Genomic DNA, 20,083 nt, shown 5'->3' on the forward strand with positions numbered 1-20,083 from the left:
ACAAGTGGTCTATTATTTTCTGGATTCTTCAGTCCAGCGCACCCTCCAAACACAAAAGCATTATTAAGAAAGTACTTTACTTTAAAAGTCATATTAGCCCGTTTTGCCTTACTAGGGCATGTGTTTTGTCGTGTCCCAATTTTTTAACTTCTGTATTTTGGATTCTGTCTGGTGTATTCGAGCAGATGATTGAACCAGATGCAGCTATGACCCACTATCTCAGGTACAGCCCACATAGTAATGGGCTTTGTGATTGTTCTCGCTCATAGACTGATTATTCCTCACTGCAAACAACAGCCACCCACATGCAATATTCTAATCAAGTGATTAAAGTATTCAGTGTGTCTTACAGTGTGTCTTTCAGATCGCACTGTAAACATTTCCTAAAGGCTATTTCTTTTTGAAGGTTCATCCCCCTTGTATAAAAGATATCATTACAGCCTGTTATGTGTCTGAACTGTCATATTGTCTTAAATATCACGATAAATGATATTAGCAGTAACTATTACAAGCAACTGGGTCATGTTAGACACAAGTTCAGTAAGTGACAAAGTGTTGTAAATGAATTGACAGTGAAAACTTGACAATTGTATTTATTATATCCACTGTGTTTTTTGTAATTATGCTGTTCCAACACATGGAGGATAATCTGGCCGATTGAAATCAACCAATAGAGCCATTAAATTCAAACAATAATTATTCGCCTTATGCTGCATTTGGCCACTGCATGTGTCTTCAAATGAGAGGTTGGTGCATTTATTTCACAATCTGCTGGAGCTGCCGGCCAATCAGCTCCTCTCTTCCCATAAGGCTTTGCAGCAGCTCAGAAGCGCTAGCTGCTAAACTAGCTGCTTCAGTAGGTAATCTGTCAGCCTGGAGCTAAAAGCACGGACACTGCTGGGCTTCACACTCTTCCGGATTACTCTCCTTGGATGGGTAACGTCAGATTTTTTCATTTTGCTCTCAAAGAAACGTGGTCCCAAGGTCGTACGTGAATGTTAGCCGAGGTTTAAATGGAAAGTGACTCGTCAGCCAGGAAATATCAGTCACGTTAATGTTATCAAGCCGATACTCGCTATCGTCTGTAACGTTAGTCACACATCTGCCGAGCACCTGAGGGTTTTCACGGACGCAGACGGACAGCTGTTCACCCCGTTTCATCTGCGAATCATAATCCGCATTTTAATGTTGTCTGACTCTTGAAGCTAGGTCGCAAGCCGGTCAAGTTGGTGTGGTAACTTAATAATGAAACATCTGGTAGCTAGCGCTAGCCGCTTTAGCTGCACGTTCGTGGTATCTAGTTAACGTTCATGTTAAAGTAGCCGGTGTTATTTACATTTGTAGTGACTGTACGGCAGTGTGGCTAACAGGTAATCCAGCTACACACGTTCTCTAGCTGCCGTGTATCCGAGCTTACACGGGATAATGTCCAAACGCAGGTATTTTAGTGCTCTTAAGTTTGAAGCAACGCAGTGTTGCCTGGCTAGCTGCCCAGACATAGCTGACTAAAAGTGATCCAAGTTAAACCTTAACAGAGCTGCCACCCCGAGTCAATAACCGGAAGGTTACTGCTGAGAGGACTTTGATAGTTTACATTATTAGGGATTATGGATATAGAGGGCTGCTTCCCTCGGTGCTAATATGCCATCATGTGAGCAGCTTGGGATCTGTGGTGCATTTACATGTTGTCACACACATGCAGGGCTGTGGTCTTTATCCCTGTCAGGCACCCCGTGGCAGTAACAACAACACAGCCTTTCATGTTGGATGTATTCATCATCCAGGTCCAAGAAATACATGTATTCCTGCTGACAGGGAGGTTATTATTCAGTCAGTGGAAGCAAATGTTAGAGCCAGGTTATTATCCCAACTCTCTGTGGTAATGCTAAGATAGTTCCAGCCTGAGAAGTGAGCGGATTATGATCGTGTTGGATTTGCACACAGTGGGAAATAGGAACACCTATTAGTGCTGAGAGGAAACACAGGCCACTGTGCAGCGCTTGATCTCTTCCTTCCCCCCCCTCCCCACCACCACCCCCCCTGTTGGCTTAACTTGTCACATCAAAAAAAGTATCTCTCACTATCCCACACAGTTCGTTTCACTTGTGCTTCTTGCCATTGACAGTCTCTCTGGAAGGCTGAATACATAATTTTGGGTGCTCCATTAATCTAAAATTTTCCTAACAGCTGAAGAAGACCCTCTGATGTGATTTCAACTTGGCGCTTGGGATCTGGGACAGACGCACTACCCATGCTGCCACAGTAGATACTCTGTTACGATGCTGCTGAGAGAAGAATGACATTTGTCTCATTTTAATTCCTGGAGCTGCTTCGGGCAGAGTTGAGGCTTTCTTTAAAAGCTGCTGCTCTAAGCCAAGTTGGTCTTTTTCTCAGCCTACTTTTTTTTTTTTTTTTTTTTGCATTGCTGCAGCATAGTGTGCAAACTGCTATGGCTCTGGAGGCCAACTGAGCCAAAGGGCTGTACTGGAGGATTAGACTGTGCTGTGGGAGTGGGGACTGGACCAGGGGAGCAGGCCCACAGCGACACACATCATGCTGCGGGGACACTAGGGTCCCTGTTTGAGCCCTTTCTGTGTGGTGCTTGTTTTTTTTTCTTTCCCTGCAGTCTCATCGATTTGGATGGTTGAGCACAAGGGATACTTTGAAGGAGCCCACCGGTGGCTGTGGTTTGGCCAAACCTGACAGATTGCTTGCCAGCTATTGCTGATTTAGCACCATTGACCACTGCTATCACTGCTGTAGCCCCCTTTGCGGTGGTCTCCAGTATGGTGAGTGGAGGCTGGAAGCAACGCAGAAGTGGAACTGAACCATTGATACTGGTGTAGCTGGTTACTTTCCATCTTTTTTTTCTGCTTTGTGAAGGATTGCATTCCAGTTTTCAAGGACTTTTTTTCTGTGCTGTAAAAAAAAAAAAAAAAAACCCTCACTCGAAAGGCCATTTTTAAAATTTAAACCCCGGAAAGAAGACCGCTTCAGAGGAGGATGAAGCTGAGGAAACAGGTGACAGTGTGCGGAGGGGCCATATTCTGCGTGGCTGTATTCTCACTGTATCTGATGTTGGATCGAGTCCAACATGACCCTGCAAGACGACAGAACGGCGGGAACTTTCCACGGGTAAGAACAATTGCTGTAGTGGTGATGCATACGATATGTGAAGAGCCCTCCTGCAGTATTTTTGTTGCTCTTCTTTTCCATGTTTAATTGTGATGCACCTGAAGTTAGATCACAGTAGAAATAAACTACTGCTGCAATTGTTTACAGTATTTTATTTTATTTTTTTAAAACCTGTAACAAAAACTTTGATATGTTTTTTTGTTGTTGTTTTTTTTATATTATAATCAAATTCAAATGAGTCCAGTCATATACCTATTGTTGTGTAGATGCCTCCAGGGCTGATCGATTTCTTCCTGCTATTTGTTAACATGGCTGAATCAGAAGATTTTTTTTCATTACACATTGTTGGAGTTCTAGTTTTGAAGCTAAGTTTTGCTCACAGTAACCGAGAGGAGGAATGTGGGTTCAGTCAACAGAAGTTTTATGCTGTTACAGAACTGTGTGATTTATTGCTTTTGTGCGTGTTTCAGAGCCAAATTTCAGTTCTGCAGAACCGGATAGAGCAGCTGGAGCAGCTCCTGGAGGAGAACCACCAAATCATCAGCCACATAAAGGACTCTGTGATGGAGCTCACAGACACAGGAGCTGTGTCTCCCAGTGGCCACCTGCCATTCAGAAGTGCCAATGGTTCCTGGGTGTTGCCCTTTGACGGCCGCCCCACTTTCCTTGCTGTCAAGCCCCAGGATTGCCAGTTTGCTGCAGACAGCCGTGGTCAAGCTGACGTTCAGGTGAGCTTGCTGCACTCCTCTGCACTAGTTTTAGATGAAATGCTAAGTAGCTCATTGGCTGAAATGTTGTCATCATTGCTATATTGTAGATGCATTTATTTTTCTGGTGTTTCTATTGAGCAAATGATGGGATTGTGTTTCATTTTTAGATGCTGGATGTGTACTCCCTCATCAAGTTTGACAACCCCGATGGCGGCGTTTGGAAACAGGGCTTTGACATTACTTATGAGTCTGACGAGTGGGACAATGAACCATTGCAAGTGTTTGTTGTCCCCCACTCCCACAATGATCCAGGTGAGCTAAGAGGGCATAACGCACAGAGCAAAACTTTGCGGTTGACAGTTGTGCCTGTCTCACTGTCAGTCAGTCTCAACTTTTGTCTGTGCATGTCTAAGTGCTTTTTTCCCCTGCAGGTTAAAAATAGTCTGCAGACAACCAGCTACAGTGAGGCCTTACCTGAGTGGGGGAGAGTGATGGGATGCAGAAATCATTCAAAATTTTATTCATTTGTTTTCATTATTATTAGCATAATGCTGACATGATTGACGGCTCAGTCGCAAACAATGGGATTAGAAAGACATTGGCATTGGAAAACTCTAGCTATTTACAGGTTGAATTGGCTGAGATTTTATTTTGGACTGACATTTCCATTAAGCTTGCTTACCAGCCTGCCACATGCTTTCTAACTTGACAGTTATTGATATGTTGACAGGGTGCAGAGACCTACAAATTGTTTGCATCAACAATAGGAATAGGCTTCATTTGGAGCTGCATGTGATTAAACTTTGCTGCAAAGTTTGTTTGTTTGTTTTTTTTTGGATAAGTTCTCATGCAGCAGTCAGTGCAACTAGAAATCAGGTTGTCAGCTCACACTGAAGACACGTGACAGCAGGTTCACTCTTTGAATGCAAAGATGGGATTTTAAGGGTTTTAGCCCACTGCAGGTAAACACGTCATAAGAAATTAGTAACAAAATTTGGCAGTGCTGACTGCAGTAAATGGTCCTGTCCCTCACAATTAACTATGAGCTCTGGTTCGTTTAACTTTCCCCATTTCAGTATCATTAGTTATGATTCTGCGTAACTGTAGAATGATGAACTTTGATTTGAAATGTGTTATCTTACACATATGCAAGATGAATATTTGACAGGATATTTTTAGGCTGTGCTTTTCTACACTGATGCACACTGAAAGTGCGTAGAAAGTGCTTTTTAGTCGCTTCCTTTGAAACCACTCCGCTAAATAGCTTTCTGAGGAAAACAGCTCGACTTGAATAAAATATGAGTTTTATTTTTGATCCGTTGCAGCACATTCTTCACAGAGTCGAGTCTCTTACCTGCCCTGTCTTCTTGTTTTTGTGTCTGTCGGCTTGATTAAAGCGATGGGGGTGGAGGTGTATTGTTAAAGAGATCGTCCAATTTGTAGCGGACAGTCTGTTTGCCAACTGTTGTGTAAATTGCTCGTATTTATCCACTTGTCTTGTTAGGTTGGATCAAGACTTTTGACAAGTACTTCACAGACCAGACGCAGCACATTTTAAACAACATGGTGGTGAAGCTGGCTGAGGATCCCCGCAGGAAGTTCATCTGGTCTGAGATTTCGTTCTTCTCCAAGTGGTGGGAGACCGCAGACGTACACAAGCAGGAGGCCATGCGCAAGTGAGTCACAGCATAGTGAAGCACACAGCCTTTAGTTTCCACACCTAAATCTGAGAATGTGTTCAGATTTCTTTGACACCTATTGCCTGCTGGCCTGAAGTATATACTATTTTGAACAATGGATAGCTGGCAGATTGTGCTTGCTCTAAAAATAGCTTGTTATCTGGTTAATGTGACTCTCCTACTTTAGGGCTGGATTATCCTCACCTTGCTTTCTTAATCCTCTCTGTTCGACAGACTCATCCTTGGAGGGCAGCTAGAGATTGTGACAGGAGGCTGGGTGATGACGGATGAAGCCAACGTTCACTACTTTGCCATGATAGACCAGCTCATTGAAGGCCATCAGTGGCTGGAGAGAAATCTCGGTACACAGCCAATCTGAAATGATCCCTTTTGCGAGCCTTTTTATTTATATTTAGACAAATGATGCTTAAATGTTTAAGACGCTCTCATCTCTCTGTGAAGTTTTAGGACTTTTACCTTCGCCCTGATTATACTTTTACTGCATTTAAGTCTGAAGTTAAAATAATACCACATGCACTCTAGTGCTTAAAATCTGAACTTGTCTTCCTTCAGGGGTAGCCTCTCACTCAGTGGGCGATGAAACACTTTGTGTTACTTTCATGCGCTCCCTGCTGAGGAGAATGATATTCTAAAAGATGCATTCCTGCCTTTTTTATCGGAGCGTAAACCTGAAATACCCGTTTCCTCCTCGCTGTTATAGGTATTACTCCTCGCAGTGGGTGGGCGGTAGACCCATTTGGCCACAGTGCCACTATGCCCTATCTGCTGAAGAGGGCCAACCTGACCAGCATGCTCATCCAGAGAGTCCACTACTCTATCAAAAAGCACTTTGCCTCCAGCCGCAGCCTGGAGTTTATGTGGAGGCAGGCCTGGGGTGAGTGGCCCAGAGCCAGCGACATCATCTGATTCACATGCTTATCTGTGTTAAGCTCATTGCAGAATGAGTCATGCCACTTATCACGGCCTTTGAAAGAGGGGGAACTTTGGAAGAACAACCAGGGCGTAATGGCCTCAGAAGAGCTATTTTCATTATTATTTATTAATGAATTGGACATCTGTTGAAGATTAACCATCCATGTTCTTAATGGAAAATTCCTCTGATATTGCAGTGTTGGGTATAATCAATCAAACAGTTCTTCAGGGGGCTCATTTTCTAATGAAGCGCTTATTTATTTAATCATTTACTTTTTGTGGCTTTATCCAGAATGACCCTTGACAGTCCCCAGAGAACACTTTAGGTGTGAATTTCAATTTCCAGCAAGTTAATGAGCACAGGCGTGTCTGTGCTCAAATGCCATTCACACTTCTCATGCTTTATAAGTGTATTTCATTCTAGTCTTTTAAGGCCACGGTCAACAATCGACGTCTCTCCGTGTTCTGACCTTTCACTTTGCTGCTTTGACAGACATGGGCTCGGGGACAGACATATTTTGCCACATGATGCCATTCTACAGCTACGACGTGCCTCACACCTGCGGGCCCGACCCGAAGATCTGCTGCCAGTTCGATTTCAAGAGGTTACCCGGTGGTCGGATAAACTGTCCCTGGAAAGTTCCCCCAAAACCTGTAGTGGAGGCCAATGTAGCAGAGAGGTGAGACGTGTTACTTTGGGTGATGAGTTCCAGGGTGAAGTAGCCACTGTAGATCTATCCTGACTTTGTCTTAAGTCCTTTTTACACGGAGACCACGCAATACTGCTGTAAAGAAGGCCAGCCATTGAGCCATTTTCCTTTTTTTACACTGAAGTTTGACAAAACAATTGATTGAGAGAATAATGGGCATATTAATCAATACTGAATATGATCGTTACTCACAAGGCACAGTGTATATGTTGGGTAATTTAAATGACAAGAAATGTCAATACAGAAGTGTTTCCATTACATGGTTCACTCACAAGGATATTTATATTACTATGTTCTGGTTTTGTCTTAAAAACAAAGTTTGCACTGCACACAGACACAGGGCAGATTGGTCACTGCAGTTACAGCTCTCAGCATTATCTGTATTGCCCTATTACAAATAAACTAAACTTGAATTTGAGCCAATGACAACAGCCAGAGTGGGTGGATGAACGGAGGGACAGATGCAGACTGCAGATAGTCTTGCAGCCACTTTAAGCCACTTTTAAAGGACCTAAAAAACTTTCCAAAGGACATATTTCAGTTGCTAATGGAAAATACCCCCAGGGCTAATTTGATCCTCCTCTTTCCAAGGTCATAGTGATTTCTTACAAAGCTGGCTTATGCAAATCAGAACAGTTTGGATGCCAAGAAATGTGTCCCCTCAGTTTTTCCTTTTTTGTCTCCCGCTCTCTCCTCAATCAGGGCTCACCTGCTCCTGGATCAGTACCGCAAAAAGTCCAAACTCTTCCGCAGCAAGGTGCTCTTTGTCCCCCTGGGAGATGACTTCCGCTACGACAAGGCCCTGGAGTGGGATCAGCAGTACATCAACTACCAGAAGCTGTTTGACTACATGAATTCTCACCCAGAGATGCACGTTCAAGTGAGAAAATAATTTGTAAACTGTCAAAACCAGTGTTGCCACATATATGATTTTTTTTTTTTTTTGCATCTTTTTCATTGTTGTGCTTCTCAGTGTGGGATGTGCCAAGTACCTCAGTGTAAAACCTTTCTTGTGATAATGAATCATGCAGTGGTATTTTAACTTGCTGACAGAACAAAGAATGTGCCATGACTCGATGTTTGGTTCAGAAGATGCCATGTAAGAGGAAAGGCGCTTGCATAATGATGAGAAATGTTCTCTTTTTTTTGTCTGTTCAGCTGTGTTTGAGTATTTTTTTTTAAACATCGTGTCATCCGTCTGGCTGCTTCTCCAGGCTCAGTTTGGGACTCTCACAGACTACTTCAACGGCGTGTACAAAGCACACGGAGTGGCCCAGGGATCCAGACCCCCAGACTACCCAGTGCTTAGTGGAGATTTCTTTGCATACGCGGACCGTGAAGACCACTACTGGACTGGCTATTTCACCTCTCGGCCATTTTACAAGAGCCTGGACCGTGTGATAGAGTCGCACCTCAGGTGGGGCAAATTTATTCACGTGTCACTGATGACTGATACCCACAACATGTGGTGTATTCATAACATTAACAGCTAGTGTTTATGTGAGTGAGACAGCCATTTTGTATACTACTTTTTTGTTGTCATACTTTTTTGTAGCAAAAAAGAGTATGACGAAGGTCAGACATGTCAAACTCAAGGCCCGCGGGCCACATCTGGCCCGCGATACAATTATATACGGCCCGTGAGATAATTTCATGTGACTATTAAGAATGGCCCGTCAGTAAATAGCACTCCCACCTCTCATACTACAAATCCCACAATGCACTGAACTGCTGCCACGCTAGTAAAGACCCGTCCGGCAGCCCCTCCTCCCGCAGTTATAATGACACACCAATCAGTGGATCAATGCATTGTCAGCACTTTTCTAGTGACACTTCAGCTAGCCCCCAAAGTAAATGGCTAAAGGAAAAGTGGACTTTGAACACGAAGACTTTCAAAGCAGAGTTTTATGTGTTTGTCTATCGGAGGTAAACCTGTGTGTCTTGTTTGTGGAGCTACTGTAGCTGTAATTAAAGAATATAAATATAAGACGGCACTATGAGACAAAACATCAGGATAGTACAAAAAAGAAAAAAATAACTTTAAATTTTATTGAGGAAAATTTGTTGAAGTTTGGCTGTTTACATTCATATTTCTGAATAAAATATATTATATGCTATAATAATACATATAATAGTCACTTTTAGACTCTTCACTAAATGTTGAGCCCGTTTGGCTCGCGACTTAGACCGTGTTTTAAATTTTGGCCCCTTCTTTGATTGAGTTTGACACCCCTGATGTAGGTTAAGGGACAAACATGAACCTGCAAGAATCCTGTATACAAATTAAAAGCCAATCCAAATCAAAACATAGGATACAGACCTGATATTGATCCCAAATGGATAGAAAAGTCTCTCATGAACTAACACTAAATCTAAGTTAACATTGTTCTCTGATGCTCTTTAAGGCTTTTTTTAGTATCAGTGTTTTTTTCATGTGTAAAATCAGAGAAAGACGTAGACTTTTCTTTATTGATTATTGAAATTCACGTTACAGCAGCAACAATAGGCCTATATTACAAAGGTGCTTATATTACAAGTGCTTGTTTTTTCATCTATACAGTATGTCAAACTTTCCAGTGAGAGATGTGAACATAGCTTTTGTTCATATGGTTGTAAGAAATATTGATTTGCCCTTTTTAATTCTCATCTGTCCTTTTTCTTCACTAGGAACAATCAATTTCAATGTATGTGGGTTAAAATAATTCATTCATATGAGAAAGTTGGCAAAAAAAACACGTTTTAAATAATATGTAAACTCTTTTCTTTAACTTTCTAAAGAATAGCTCTTCAATAGCTCACTGATGTTGAAAACACCCCTTGGCTGCTGCATCTTCCTTTAATGGGCTCTTCAAACTGTTTGTCACTGTCCTTCAGGGGGGCAGAGATCCTCTACAGCCTGGCGGTTGCGAACGCTCGGCATGCGGGCATGGAGGGGCGTTACCCGGTCTCAGATTACGCGCTGCTAGTGGATGCGAGGCGGTCCGTTGGCCTCTTCCAACATCATGATGCCATCACTGGCACTGCGAAGGAGAATGTTGTCATCGATTATGGCACCAGGTAAGGATCCATGGGTTTAGAAAGAAAGGACAAAATGGATTGAATTCTTTAAAAAATCCATTTCTATGTAATGGGGAAAAAAACTGAGCCTCCTCTTTTTAATTCTCTGGCTATTTTATACTTGCTTGTTCAATACTTTGAAGCAGAGTAACAAGCCCTCTGCTGTGACTGCTGCAGTGAGCCATTGATTCTTCCTCCTCCTCCTCCCTAGATTACTGCGGTCACTTATTGGTCTGAAGAGAGTAATCATCAATGCTGCTCATTTCCTGGTGATGAAGAACAAAGAGTTTTATCGCTTTTACCAGACGGAGCCCTTCCTAGAGACGGTGAGAGGAAACATGGAGGGACTTTCACCCCACTGTGTGATTAAAAAGTTAGAAAAAAAATGCACATTTTGTTCCTTGTGAAGGTGTTCAGTGTGTTTCCTGTGTAATGTTTTTCATTTTGTAGGATGACAGGCGTGCTACTCAAGATTCTCTGCCTCAGCGCACTTTAATTGAGCTGGACCCAGCAGGACCGAGGTATTATCTGCATCTCCTCGCGTCTTTAATCACCTCTGCCTCCCCCCTCAGCCACTCCTCCACCATCCTGTGCCTCTGATTGTTTTTCCTTTTCTTCTCTCGCTCTCCAGGTACCTGGTGCTGTTCAACCCCATTGAGCAGGAGCGGCTGTGTGTGGTGACGGTGCTGGTCAACACGGTCAGAGTGCGGGTGCTTACTGAGGATGGACAGACGCTCCCCGTGCAGCTGAGCGCTCAGTGGAGCTCTGCCACACAAATGAGTGCGGAGGTATTTGAGGTAAGAGGCTCATGTCATGAGGCGCTGCCGGTGTCTGCATAGTGAAATTGGCAAAGCACAGGCACAGTAGAAGTGTCTGCACATCATGGGCTACACTCGATCTGTTCCGTCAGGGAGCTGCTGTGCACTCAAATCATTTCACAGCCGGTACAAAGTCATTATAGGTAGGTGCTTAGATTGGAAGAAAATCAACAGAAGCAAGCCAGTTTCAGTAGCTGCACTGATTAAAAGCTGAAGCGTATGTGTTTGTGATTGGAGGGTAAAAAATAAAAAATTCTGGGGGGGAGTGAGGTTACCAGACCTGTGCAGCCTGCTCCTCCTCTCTGCTGGAGGATACGTTAAGCACTAGTAGCAACACACACGAATCTCCGGCCGAATGTAATGTAAATCCCAGGTTTTGATAAGAAAGGTAGAAACGCCCAGATTAAAAAAGATGATGTAAGTCTGCGGAATAACATTATTGTATCTTGCCTTGTGAATTAATCCTCAGTAATGCAACATTTCTTTAATTCCATGTTTCAGCACATCTTGCCTTCCTTAGAAAATGTTTCTCTTGACTCTGTCCTTGCCAAAGGGTCATCGAGCGAGATACTAAAGCCCCAATTACTCCCAGTGTGTGTGCGTGTTTGTTTTATTACAAAAGTGTTTTCAAGGGAATTCTAAATAATTTGAAATAAAAAGGCCTTGGATTTGTGAATACATAGTTTTCTCCTCTTTTCTTTCACACCCATTGAATCACCATCAATAGTATCAGCAGTCAGAAAACCTCATTTTTCTTCAACACCACTCAAGATTTTCTTTCCCCCACACAAAGTAATGAATTTAAATGTAACGGAGAATTGGGGACAGTCTCATTAACACCACCTCTCATCATATTTTAATTAAAGCACACTCTTATCTAATGTCTAAGTGCTTTTAACTTTTAATAGAGGCCTCATGGTTAACACTTGTCGGGCAGAAAAACAAGGAAAGTGAAGCCAGCAGTGTAAAAGAAAACATTATCAAGTATGAATGATACGAACGATTTATTGATATCCGACCATCCTTCCATCCAGGCGACATTCATGGTTCGTCTGCCGCCGCTGGGTCTGGCCGTGTTCCATCTGTACGACTCTCCTGACTCGCCCATGACGCTCCGCTCCGACACCCTGCTCAGGCTGTCTGGTCGAGGTGTCACCGCTCGAGCCGGGGACCCTCTCCCTGTCCGCTCTCAGCAGTCCGACCCTCAGACCTTCTACATCAGCAGTCACTCTCTCACTCTGGGCTTCTCTGGAACCACCGGCCTGCTTGAGGTTTGCGTTTTTTGGACCCTTCTTACGTCCGTTGATTCATATCTGAATGAAGGATTTGCCTGTCTGTTTTTATCTTTGATCTGTTGGAGGAGGAAAAAAAAGGCGAGATTTGGTTCCCCAATAAACCCGGGCTGTTTGATCAAAGCACACATGGCATGCCTTGTTGCTACTCAAACACCCTTTCATCTCTTTCCTAATTTTGTTTTTTACTCTGCGCACTCCTCTTGATGGCTTTTTCATCTACAGAGTATCAAACGCAAGGATGACCCTCAGGAAGTGAAGGTTCAGATGCAGTTCTTGGTCTACGGTACTCGTCCCTCTAAAGACAAAAGTGGAGCGTACCTCTTCCTCCCTGACGGAAAAGCAAAGGTATTCTCTCAGCTGTTGTGTCTCAGATGTTTACTTGCCTCTCTGAGGGCTTTGATAGATAGTCTCCCTCGTGTATTGTGTCACTGTATCGTGCCGGGGAGCTCGGGGCAGGAAGACGGGCGCTGCTTCATCTCTGTCTTGATTTAAAGACAAGCGAGAGTAACGGCTTAGTTGCAGCACTCTACCAAGTCACTGCTTCTTCCTCTCCCGTCTTTAACACTTATTCTCGTCATGACTACACTTCCTCGCCACCTGCCTGCAGCCCTACAACCAGAAAGAGCCGCCTGTGGTGCGGGTCGTTGAGGGGCCTCTCTTCTCCGAGGTGGTGGCACACTACCAGCATTTTCAGCAGACTGTTCGCATTCACAACGTGCCAGGTAAGAAAAACACAAAACTGCACAATGGAGTCTGTTCAAATGACTGTTTGCAAACAGCTTGTATTGTTCGGTTAAAGGCACCTGATGGTACAATACAGCAAGGGCCAATATGTTCGACAAAATGGCTTGAATGGTTTAATTTTGGCTTAGAGTTGGTGCTTTTTTTTTTCTTTTTCTGACAGCTGCTTTACTTTGAGCTGTGGCCTGAGTGTGGTTCTCTATGGTTTTATATCTTCAGGGGTGGATGGGTTGTCTATAGACATGTCCACCATGGTGGACATCAGAGATCAGACCAATAAGGAGCTGGCAATGCGACTGGTCACTGACATCCAGAGTGGGGACGTCTTCTACACAGATCTCAATGGCTTCCAGGTCAGTCCCCCCAGAGAGCAGAATAACTCACATTTCCTCGTAAACTGTCAGAATAACTACCTCGATGGTCTCAGACCACGATAATGATGATTTTGCATTCCTTTCCTTGCGCTTTTTTAAGTTTGACATGTTGTGCTGAACATGCTCTTGTAGATGCAGCCACGTCGCCACTACCTAAAGCTGCCGCTGCAGGCCAACTTCTACCCCATGCCAAGCCAGGCGTACATCCAGGACGGCAATCACCGCCTCACGCTGCACACAGCTCAGTCTCTGGGCGTCAGCAGCCTGGAGAGTGGTCTGTATTTTGTTAAATTACATTTAATGTCGTCTGTTTTCTTCATTTCCTGTTTCAGTGAAGGCTATCTCTGAAACGCACTCTTTAGCCTTCTTTGAAGTCGTGCTGTACTGAAGCACAGGACGAGCGTCTCTCCCTCACGAGGTTGTCAGAGAGCAAAACGGTTCACACTCTTGCGTTAATGCACCGAGCTAATCCTTTTATCATCGTTCTAAGAGTAATGGAGCCGTTTGTAAACGACAAATGGCTAATAATGTTTGTCTTCATCAAATTATGTCTGAAAGTTCAATACACAGGCTTTGTATTGACGCTGTTGTCCTCACTCGTCCTCCTCCCTCAGGCCAGCTCGAAGTGATTATGGACCGACGGCTGATGCAGGACGATAATCGCGGGCTGGGTCAGGGCCTGAAGGACAACAAGAAGACGGCCAACCGCTTCCGACTGCTGCTGGAGAGGAGATCAACGGGCAACAAGGTCGGTACAATGACGGCGAAGGTGGTTATTGAAGCGGAGCGAGAGATCTTGAAATTCCAGCATGCCACATCTGACTGTGCAGCGCTGAAGGACTCTCTATATAAGCTTTGTGTGCCGCTGTGGAATGTGTCATATCCTTCATCATGTGTTCATTAACACCTTTTTTTTTTTTTTTTTTTCACATCTTCTACAGTGCTCATTACCACCCCACCTGTCATTTGATCTCCACTCTCTAACTTTCTTTTCATTCTTTTTTTCCCCCCTTCCACTCCCTTCAGCTCGATGGCTTCTTTGCCAAACTCTCTTCCTATTTTCATTCTTTCCTCTCCAAAATCTTCAGTTCAGGAGTTCAAGAGGTAAAGTTGCCTTGGCAACAGCGAGGATGCTCGTTAGCCCGAATCATAGTCTGTACTGTAGCTCCAGTCCCTGTCTTATGCTTTCCTCCGCCTCGCAGCCGTAGCCAAACTGGTCCATTTTTACGACGGCGCCATTGAAAGTAACAAATGATATCATTCATCAACTAAATGAATAGGCATGGGCAGAGAATGGGAGGCATTGGTTGCAGTTTTATCATCCAGCTCTGTAGTAAAACTGCTGATGATACTTGGATGAACCCGCCTGCCACAACACATGAAACATCACGTTTGGAACACTGTAATGCCGGTAATTTAAAAATGACATCTCAGTGCTGCGGCTGTAACAAACCCAATATGGATCGATTAGTGCTGTGTCCGTCTGGACTAGAATTAGAAATATCCCTCCTGCTCCGACAGAGTGATTAGAGCCGATTCCTCATGTAGTGCAGTAACAGCAAAACTCCAGAGGTGAGTCGGCGATGTTGTCGTAGTTACACTGTCATTTATCACCTGTCTCCGCCCGTTTCCAGATGATGGACAGCACAACAACTAGCTTCCCGTCTATACTCAGTCACATGACCGACTCCCTTCTGAACCACGAGGTGCTGGCGCTGCCCGTCCTGCCCAAAAGACGCGGCATCCCTCCTCTGCAGACCTTCGCCCCTCTCAAGTCCATCCTGCCCTGCGACTTCCACCTGCTGAACCTGCGCAGCATCCAGAGCCAGGTGGACAGACAGACAGACAGACAGACAGACAGACAGACAGACAGACAGACAGACAGACAGACAGACAGACAGACAGACAGACAGACAGACAGACAGACAGACAGACAGACAGACAGACAGACGTTTGTTTAGTGTTTTAGTTTTGCATATTCTGTGCGTTGACTTTGTAATTGACACGCGTCTCCTGTGGTTATTCTGCGTCCGTGCAGCAGGACCCCAACACTCCGTCTCCGTACACCGCCTTGATTCTTCACCGTCTGGGGCTGGACTGTGGCCTGGAGGCTCAGAGCCTGGGCTTCAACTGCACCACCACACAAGGACAGGTCCGGGTAGACACACACACACACACACACACACACACTGCTGTTATCTGCAGTTTACTCCTTCACATACTTCTACTCCACATTTCAGACAGATATACATTTTTTACTGGACTACATTAATCTGACAGCTGCAGCTTGTTTTAGTTTTTAGATTCATATTTTACATACCAAACATCTTGAGGCCTTAAATCCAGGTTAAAGCACCAGTGCAGCAGTAATAAAGCAGTTAAAATCACCTCAACTATCACCAACATTAACATTCTCCTTAAATGTTAATGCACTGATAACAGTAATAATAATAACTCACCAGCACTGTCAGGGGTCGCTCTACATAATGTGTGCTGTTGATTCTTTCAGTACATTTTGTTGCTAGCTCTTGTTTAAGTGAAACTTTGTAGGGTTTTTACTTCTTTTTACATTTCTATCTCCTTGTACAGAAGTAAATGATCTGAATACTTCCACCATTGGATTTTTATTTTTTCCTACCTGCTGTAAGATTAACCTGAAATCTCCTCTCCTTCATGTTTACACGCTGACTTGCACCAGGTTGCTGTGTTTCTAATGCCCTCTGCCCTGCTCTCTCCGCAGCTGAGTGTATCCGGACTGTTCAAGAACCTGGACCTGCAGCTGCTCCAGCCCATGTCCCTGACTCTGATGCACTCCAGCACGCCCCTGGCCAACGACTCCACCATCAGCCTGGATCCCATGGAGATCTCCGCCTTCAAGCTCAAACTGCGCTAAGAGCCGTCCTGACTCACCGAGGCGATACAAAATTCAAACCCACCAGACTCCATGAACCAAGAACCAGGCCCATGCCGGGCCACAGAGCGGCAACAGAGGGGTCTGGGCCTCTCTGCTTTGTCCAGCAGAACCACAAACTCTACAGCTCGGAGGGGAAGGCTTCACTGTAACAGTACGGACTGCACAGCAGGGGGCAGGCGATGGCTGTTACTGTGGACGTCTGAGAGAGCAGCGAAACCCGGGTGAACTCGCAGTTTTTCCAAAGCAAGAAAGACTGCCAGAAGCGCTCATCAGATACAACCGGGTATCTGTTTGTCTCTGTAATCGAAAGTGAAGTCTCATTTAGTTCTGCTTTGTAAGAACTCTGTGTCTTTTTCTATCTTTGCTCCATCCTGGACTGAACTACTGAATGTAAATATCCCAAAAGGCGGGGAGGGGGAGGGCTGGGACTCGTGCCACATCAGAGTGCAATTTACAAAGCTTTATTTGGTGTATGGGTTTTCAATTTTTTTTTTATGTACGCAGTGAGGAAGACACGCATCACAGAGGTTTGTTTTTGTACCTGTCAAACTATGACTGCAGTTTAGTTTTTTGTTTTTTCTTTTTCTTTTTCCTGACAGACTCGAATGCAGCACAGAGAATGTGCGGTCTCTTCATCTCGACTTGCCAGGAGACCCGAGCTGCTGCTCTTTAATCTAGCGTATGTCTGAGTCCAAGAGTCCCACGTCGGTCACTACGCGATAACAATGCGACCATTAATCATATCGGGCGACTGTTTACCTTCTGTCCGCCGTTTTTCGCTTGTAGATAGTTCAAACACTCTCATTCCTTCACTTCTTTCCTCCTCCCCGAGCTTCCTGTTTGCCGATGTGAAAACTGTGGAAGGTCATTTCGGAGCCCCTGTCCATCTTTCCTGTGCTTGTACTTCACCGCTCAGAGGGTGGCTCTGTTTACCATGCTGAATGCAGTAGAGGACTAGACAAAGACTATACCTCATATATACCACGTGGCAGATATATCGGTGTGTGTGTGTGTGTGTGAGCGTCTGTCTGTCTGTCTGTCTGTCTGTAGTGTATGTTGATGTGAATACTTGAGGGGTTTTTTTGTTTTGTTTTTGGGTGTATTAAGGTCACAGTGTGCACTATCAGGGACCATCCATAGTACAGTTTGGCATCACCGATCGGTTTGGGTGTCGGTGTCGAGCAGCAGGACCAAGGGAGCTCCTGCTGAAGATTAAAGGGTTGGTTCACCCAAATTACAAAAAAAATTTTTAATATTTGCTCCAGCAGATTCGGCCTTTGCAGATTTGCTCCTATCTATTTATAGCTGTTATGACTGATTAACTGTTTAGTCACTTGTTTTGTACAAACAATCCAAATTATAGATTTTATTTTATTTTTTTTAAATATTTCTTTTCACCAAAAAGGAGCACATATTAATTTAAGGAGGTAAAACCTGAATACTTGGCCTGGTAAATGATAAAATGATCACCAAAATTGTTTTGTTGTTTTGAAAATTGTAAATTTTCAGTCCTTTCTGAACTATATCTTCCTTTGAGGTTTCCCTGGAATTTATTTTTTAGTTCTCAGTGCATTAAAACATTTCAGGTAAATGATCCGCATGTCAAGACTTGAGTGAGAAAATGTATCATTTGGGCGGACTGACCCCTTTAGAACGAGTCGTATCAAATCACACACAGGGCTCCTCAACACAGAAGGAAATAAGTTTCTTCAAATGAGCTGCAGGTTTTTTTTTTTTTTTTTTCTTTTCCTTTTTTTTAATTTCAGCTCCACAGTGCTTCTTATCCTGAGGCCGTCTCAAGGCACTCAGCCTTTTTCTGGTGCGTCTCCGCCTCCACAGCGGCTGCGGAGGATGGTGTCATCTGTGTCCAAAGCCGAGGCCGGACACCTCACAGCCCACCTGTGTCACCCTTTGTACTGCGCCGCCCTGCCCCACCGCCTCCCATTACTTTAACCGGTCATCATCTTCATTCTCCTCAGGAGGTCTGATGCTTTGTTGCTCTCCTCCTCTGGCTTGAGGTCTGGTCTTCCACTGCTCAGTACATTCTGCTTACTCTCTCTCTCTCTCTCTCTCACTGTGAGCACTGCAGACCCCCTCCCTCCCTCCCTCCCTCCCTCCCTCCTACTCCCCCTCCTCCAGCTGCAGCTACACATTCCTGTCCTGACCAGACTTCACTGCATCTTGAATTTGCACTTTCTCCTGCCGCCTTCTAACCTTGACAAAACCCTCCCTCCTGCTGTGTGTCCGTGTGTCCGGGTCTCTGTATAAATGTCTTTTTTTTTTTCTTTTTCCAAATGTGATATTTGTTGTAGCGCTGTTTTTCCGTTTGTTCAGAGGTAATATATGAAGGCAAGGTCTCGTCTGTGTTTGTTTATTCATGACGGATTAAAGCTGCGGTAGGACAGAGGAGATAAGGAGTGAATAAAGATGGAAACACAATGATTTTCTTTTTAAAAGTTTCTCTTGATCTGAAATTCCTTCAGTCTCTTTAACGCCCTACTATATGTTCATGCTGTTTGTAGATCTTCTATCAGTAAAAAAGCTCAGTAGGGGGCAACATTGAGTCAGCAGAGTCTGTGCCTACAGACGCTGTCAGTCTCAGTTAAGTGTTGAGAGATCTCAGGCCTTTTAGACTGTCCAATGCCTTACTTGTCAGTGGTTGGCTGTCGAGGAGTCAAACCGACAATAAACTGAGCAGAGGCCCGGCTTAGCAGCTCACGCTGTAATCCACATGTAGTTAAAAGTAGCATGTTTTCAGTCATGTCCCCCCCTCTGTGAGGCAACGGTGTTGAAGATTATCAGTGCTGAGCATGAGGTGAACATGAAAAGTAGTGTTTGTGTTCGTGCTGCATAGAAAAAGATAAAGAGGAAGGAAAAGTGTGGTGGCAGGGATGCCTGAGAGTGATCACTGTACTGTAGCTCTGTGTGTGTGTGTTTGTGGGGGTGGGGGGTGGGAATGAGGCCTGTGGAGGCACCCTGGGGAGACTCAGCCTCTGCATTTTTTACTCCAGACTCTGCTGGTGCCAACTGAGTTGCTCAACCTCTGTGAACGGAGAGAGGAGGGAGAGCTGACACCCGGCTTTGTCTCTGGGCATCAGAATCAGCGCAGACACACAAATAATGTTTGACCAGCTGAAATAATGAGACTGGAAGCTCGGTGTCCAATTGATCTGGATGTGAAATCGGCTAATGGGGTGCTGATGTGTTGTTGTTTTAATTAATCCAAGTCTCGTTAGCAGATAGCATTGTACAGAACATGACAGCTAATTAATACAGGCTAATGACTGTACAGAAAAAACAGAGAAAGCCGTTCACAGAAACATGAAAATAGTGAAAGAGATGAAAGGCTTTCAGACCAGATCTGGACACGCGCACACACACACACACACACACACACACCTTTACCTTGACACATACAGAATATGTAATGCAAAGCACAGTGCATATGAGGGGTGCAGCAAGTTCTCCCAGCAGATCTAATTATGGGCCACAGAATGATTGTACCCTCACCCATGAACCCAGTTACCCACCTCTGTAGAGGGTGTTACAGAGGAAAGCTGCTAATGAACAAAGCTGCTACTGGCGGGCATTGTTTTCCCGCAAGCATACAAAACCTCTTCTATTTATTTTAATTTAAACTTTAAGGGGCCACCATATTGACGTTCTTCGGTTTCTTCAGTAAGCGGATAGTAGGGAGGAAATAGTGCAGGAATACTG

At 44.4% G+C, this 20,083-nt stretch overlaps 1 protein-coding gene across 2 annotated transcripts; it reads left to right on the forward strand.

Moving 5' to 3' along the window:
- The first annotated feature begins 2,986 nt into the window (after nt 1–2,986).
- man2a2 (mannosidase, alpha, class 2A, member 2) lies at nt 2,987–16,778 on the forward strand. 2 transcript variants are annotated; one of them, XM_070830469.1, is made up of 22 exons: nt 2,987–3,135; nt 3,606–3,863; nt 4,013–4,157; nt 5,350–5,521; nt 5,759–5,886; nt 6,246–6,419; nt 6,951–7,137; nt 7,870–8,047; nt 8,382–8,584; nt 10,042–10,224; nt 10,436–10,550; nt 10,675–10,745; nt 10,856–11,021; nt 12,077–12,313; nt 12,560–12,682; nt 12,945–13,059; nt 13,298–13,431; nt 13,585–13,726; nt 14,067–14,200; nt 15,087–15,281; nt 15,491–15,604; nt 16,193–16,778. In XM_070830469.1, the coding sequence occupies exons 1-22, from the start codon at nt 3,004–3,006 to the stop codon at nt 16,343–16,345; spliced, it is 3,459 nt and encodes a 1,152-aa protein (XP_070686570.1). In that variant the 5' UTR covers nt 2,987–3,003; the 3' UTR covers nt 16,346–16,778. The 2 variants fall into 2 exon arrangements, with proteins under 2 accessions (XP_070686570.1, XP_070686571.1); XM_070830470.1 differs by having other exon boundaries at nt 15,494–15,604.
- Nucleotides 16,779–20,083: the final 3,305 nt, after the last annotated feature.

The sequence above is a fragment of the Pempheris klunzingeri genome, chromosome 5 (genome assembly GCF_042242105.1).
Source record: "Pempheris klunzingeri isolate RE-2024b chromosome 5, fPemKlu1.hap1, whole genome shotgun sequence".
Classification (NCBI taxonomy): domain Eukaryota; kingdom Metazoa; phylum Chordata; class Actinopteri; order Acropomatiformes; family Pempheridae; genus Pempheris; species Pempheris klunzingeri.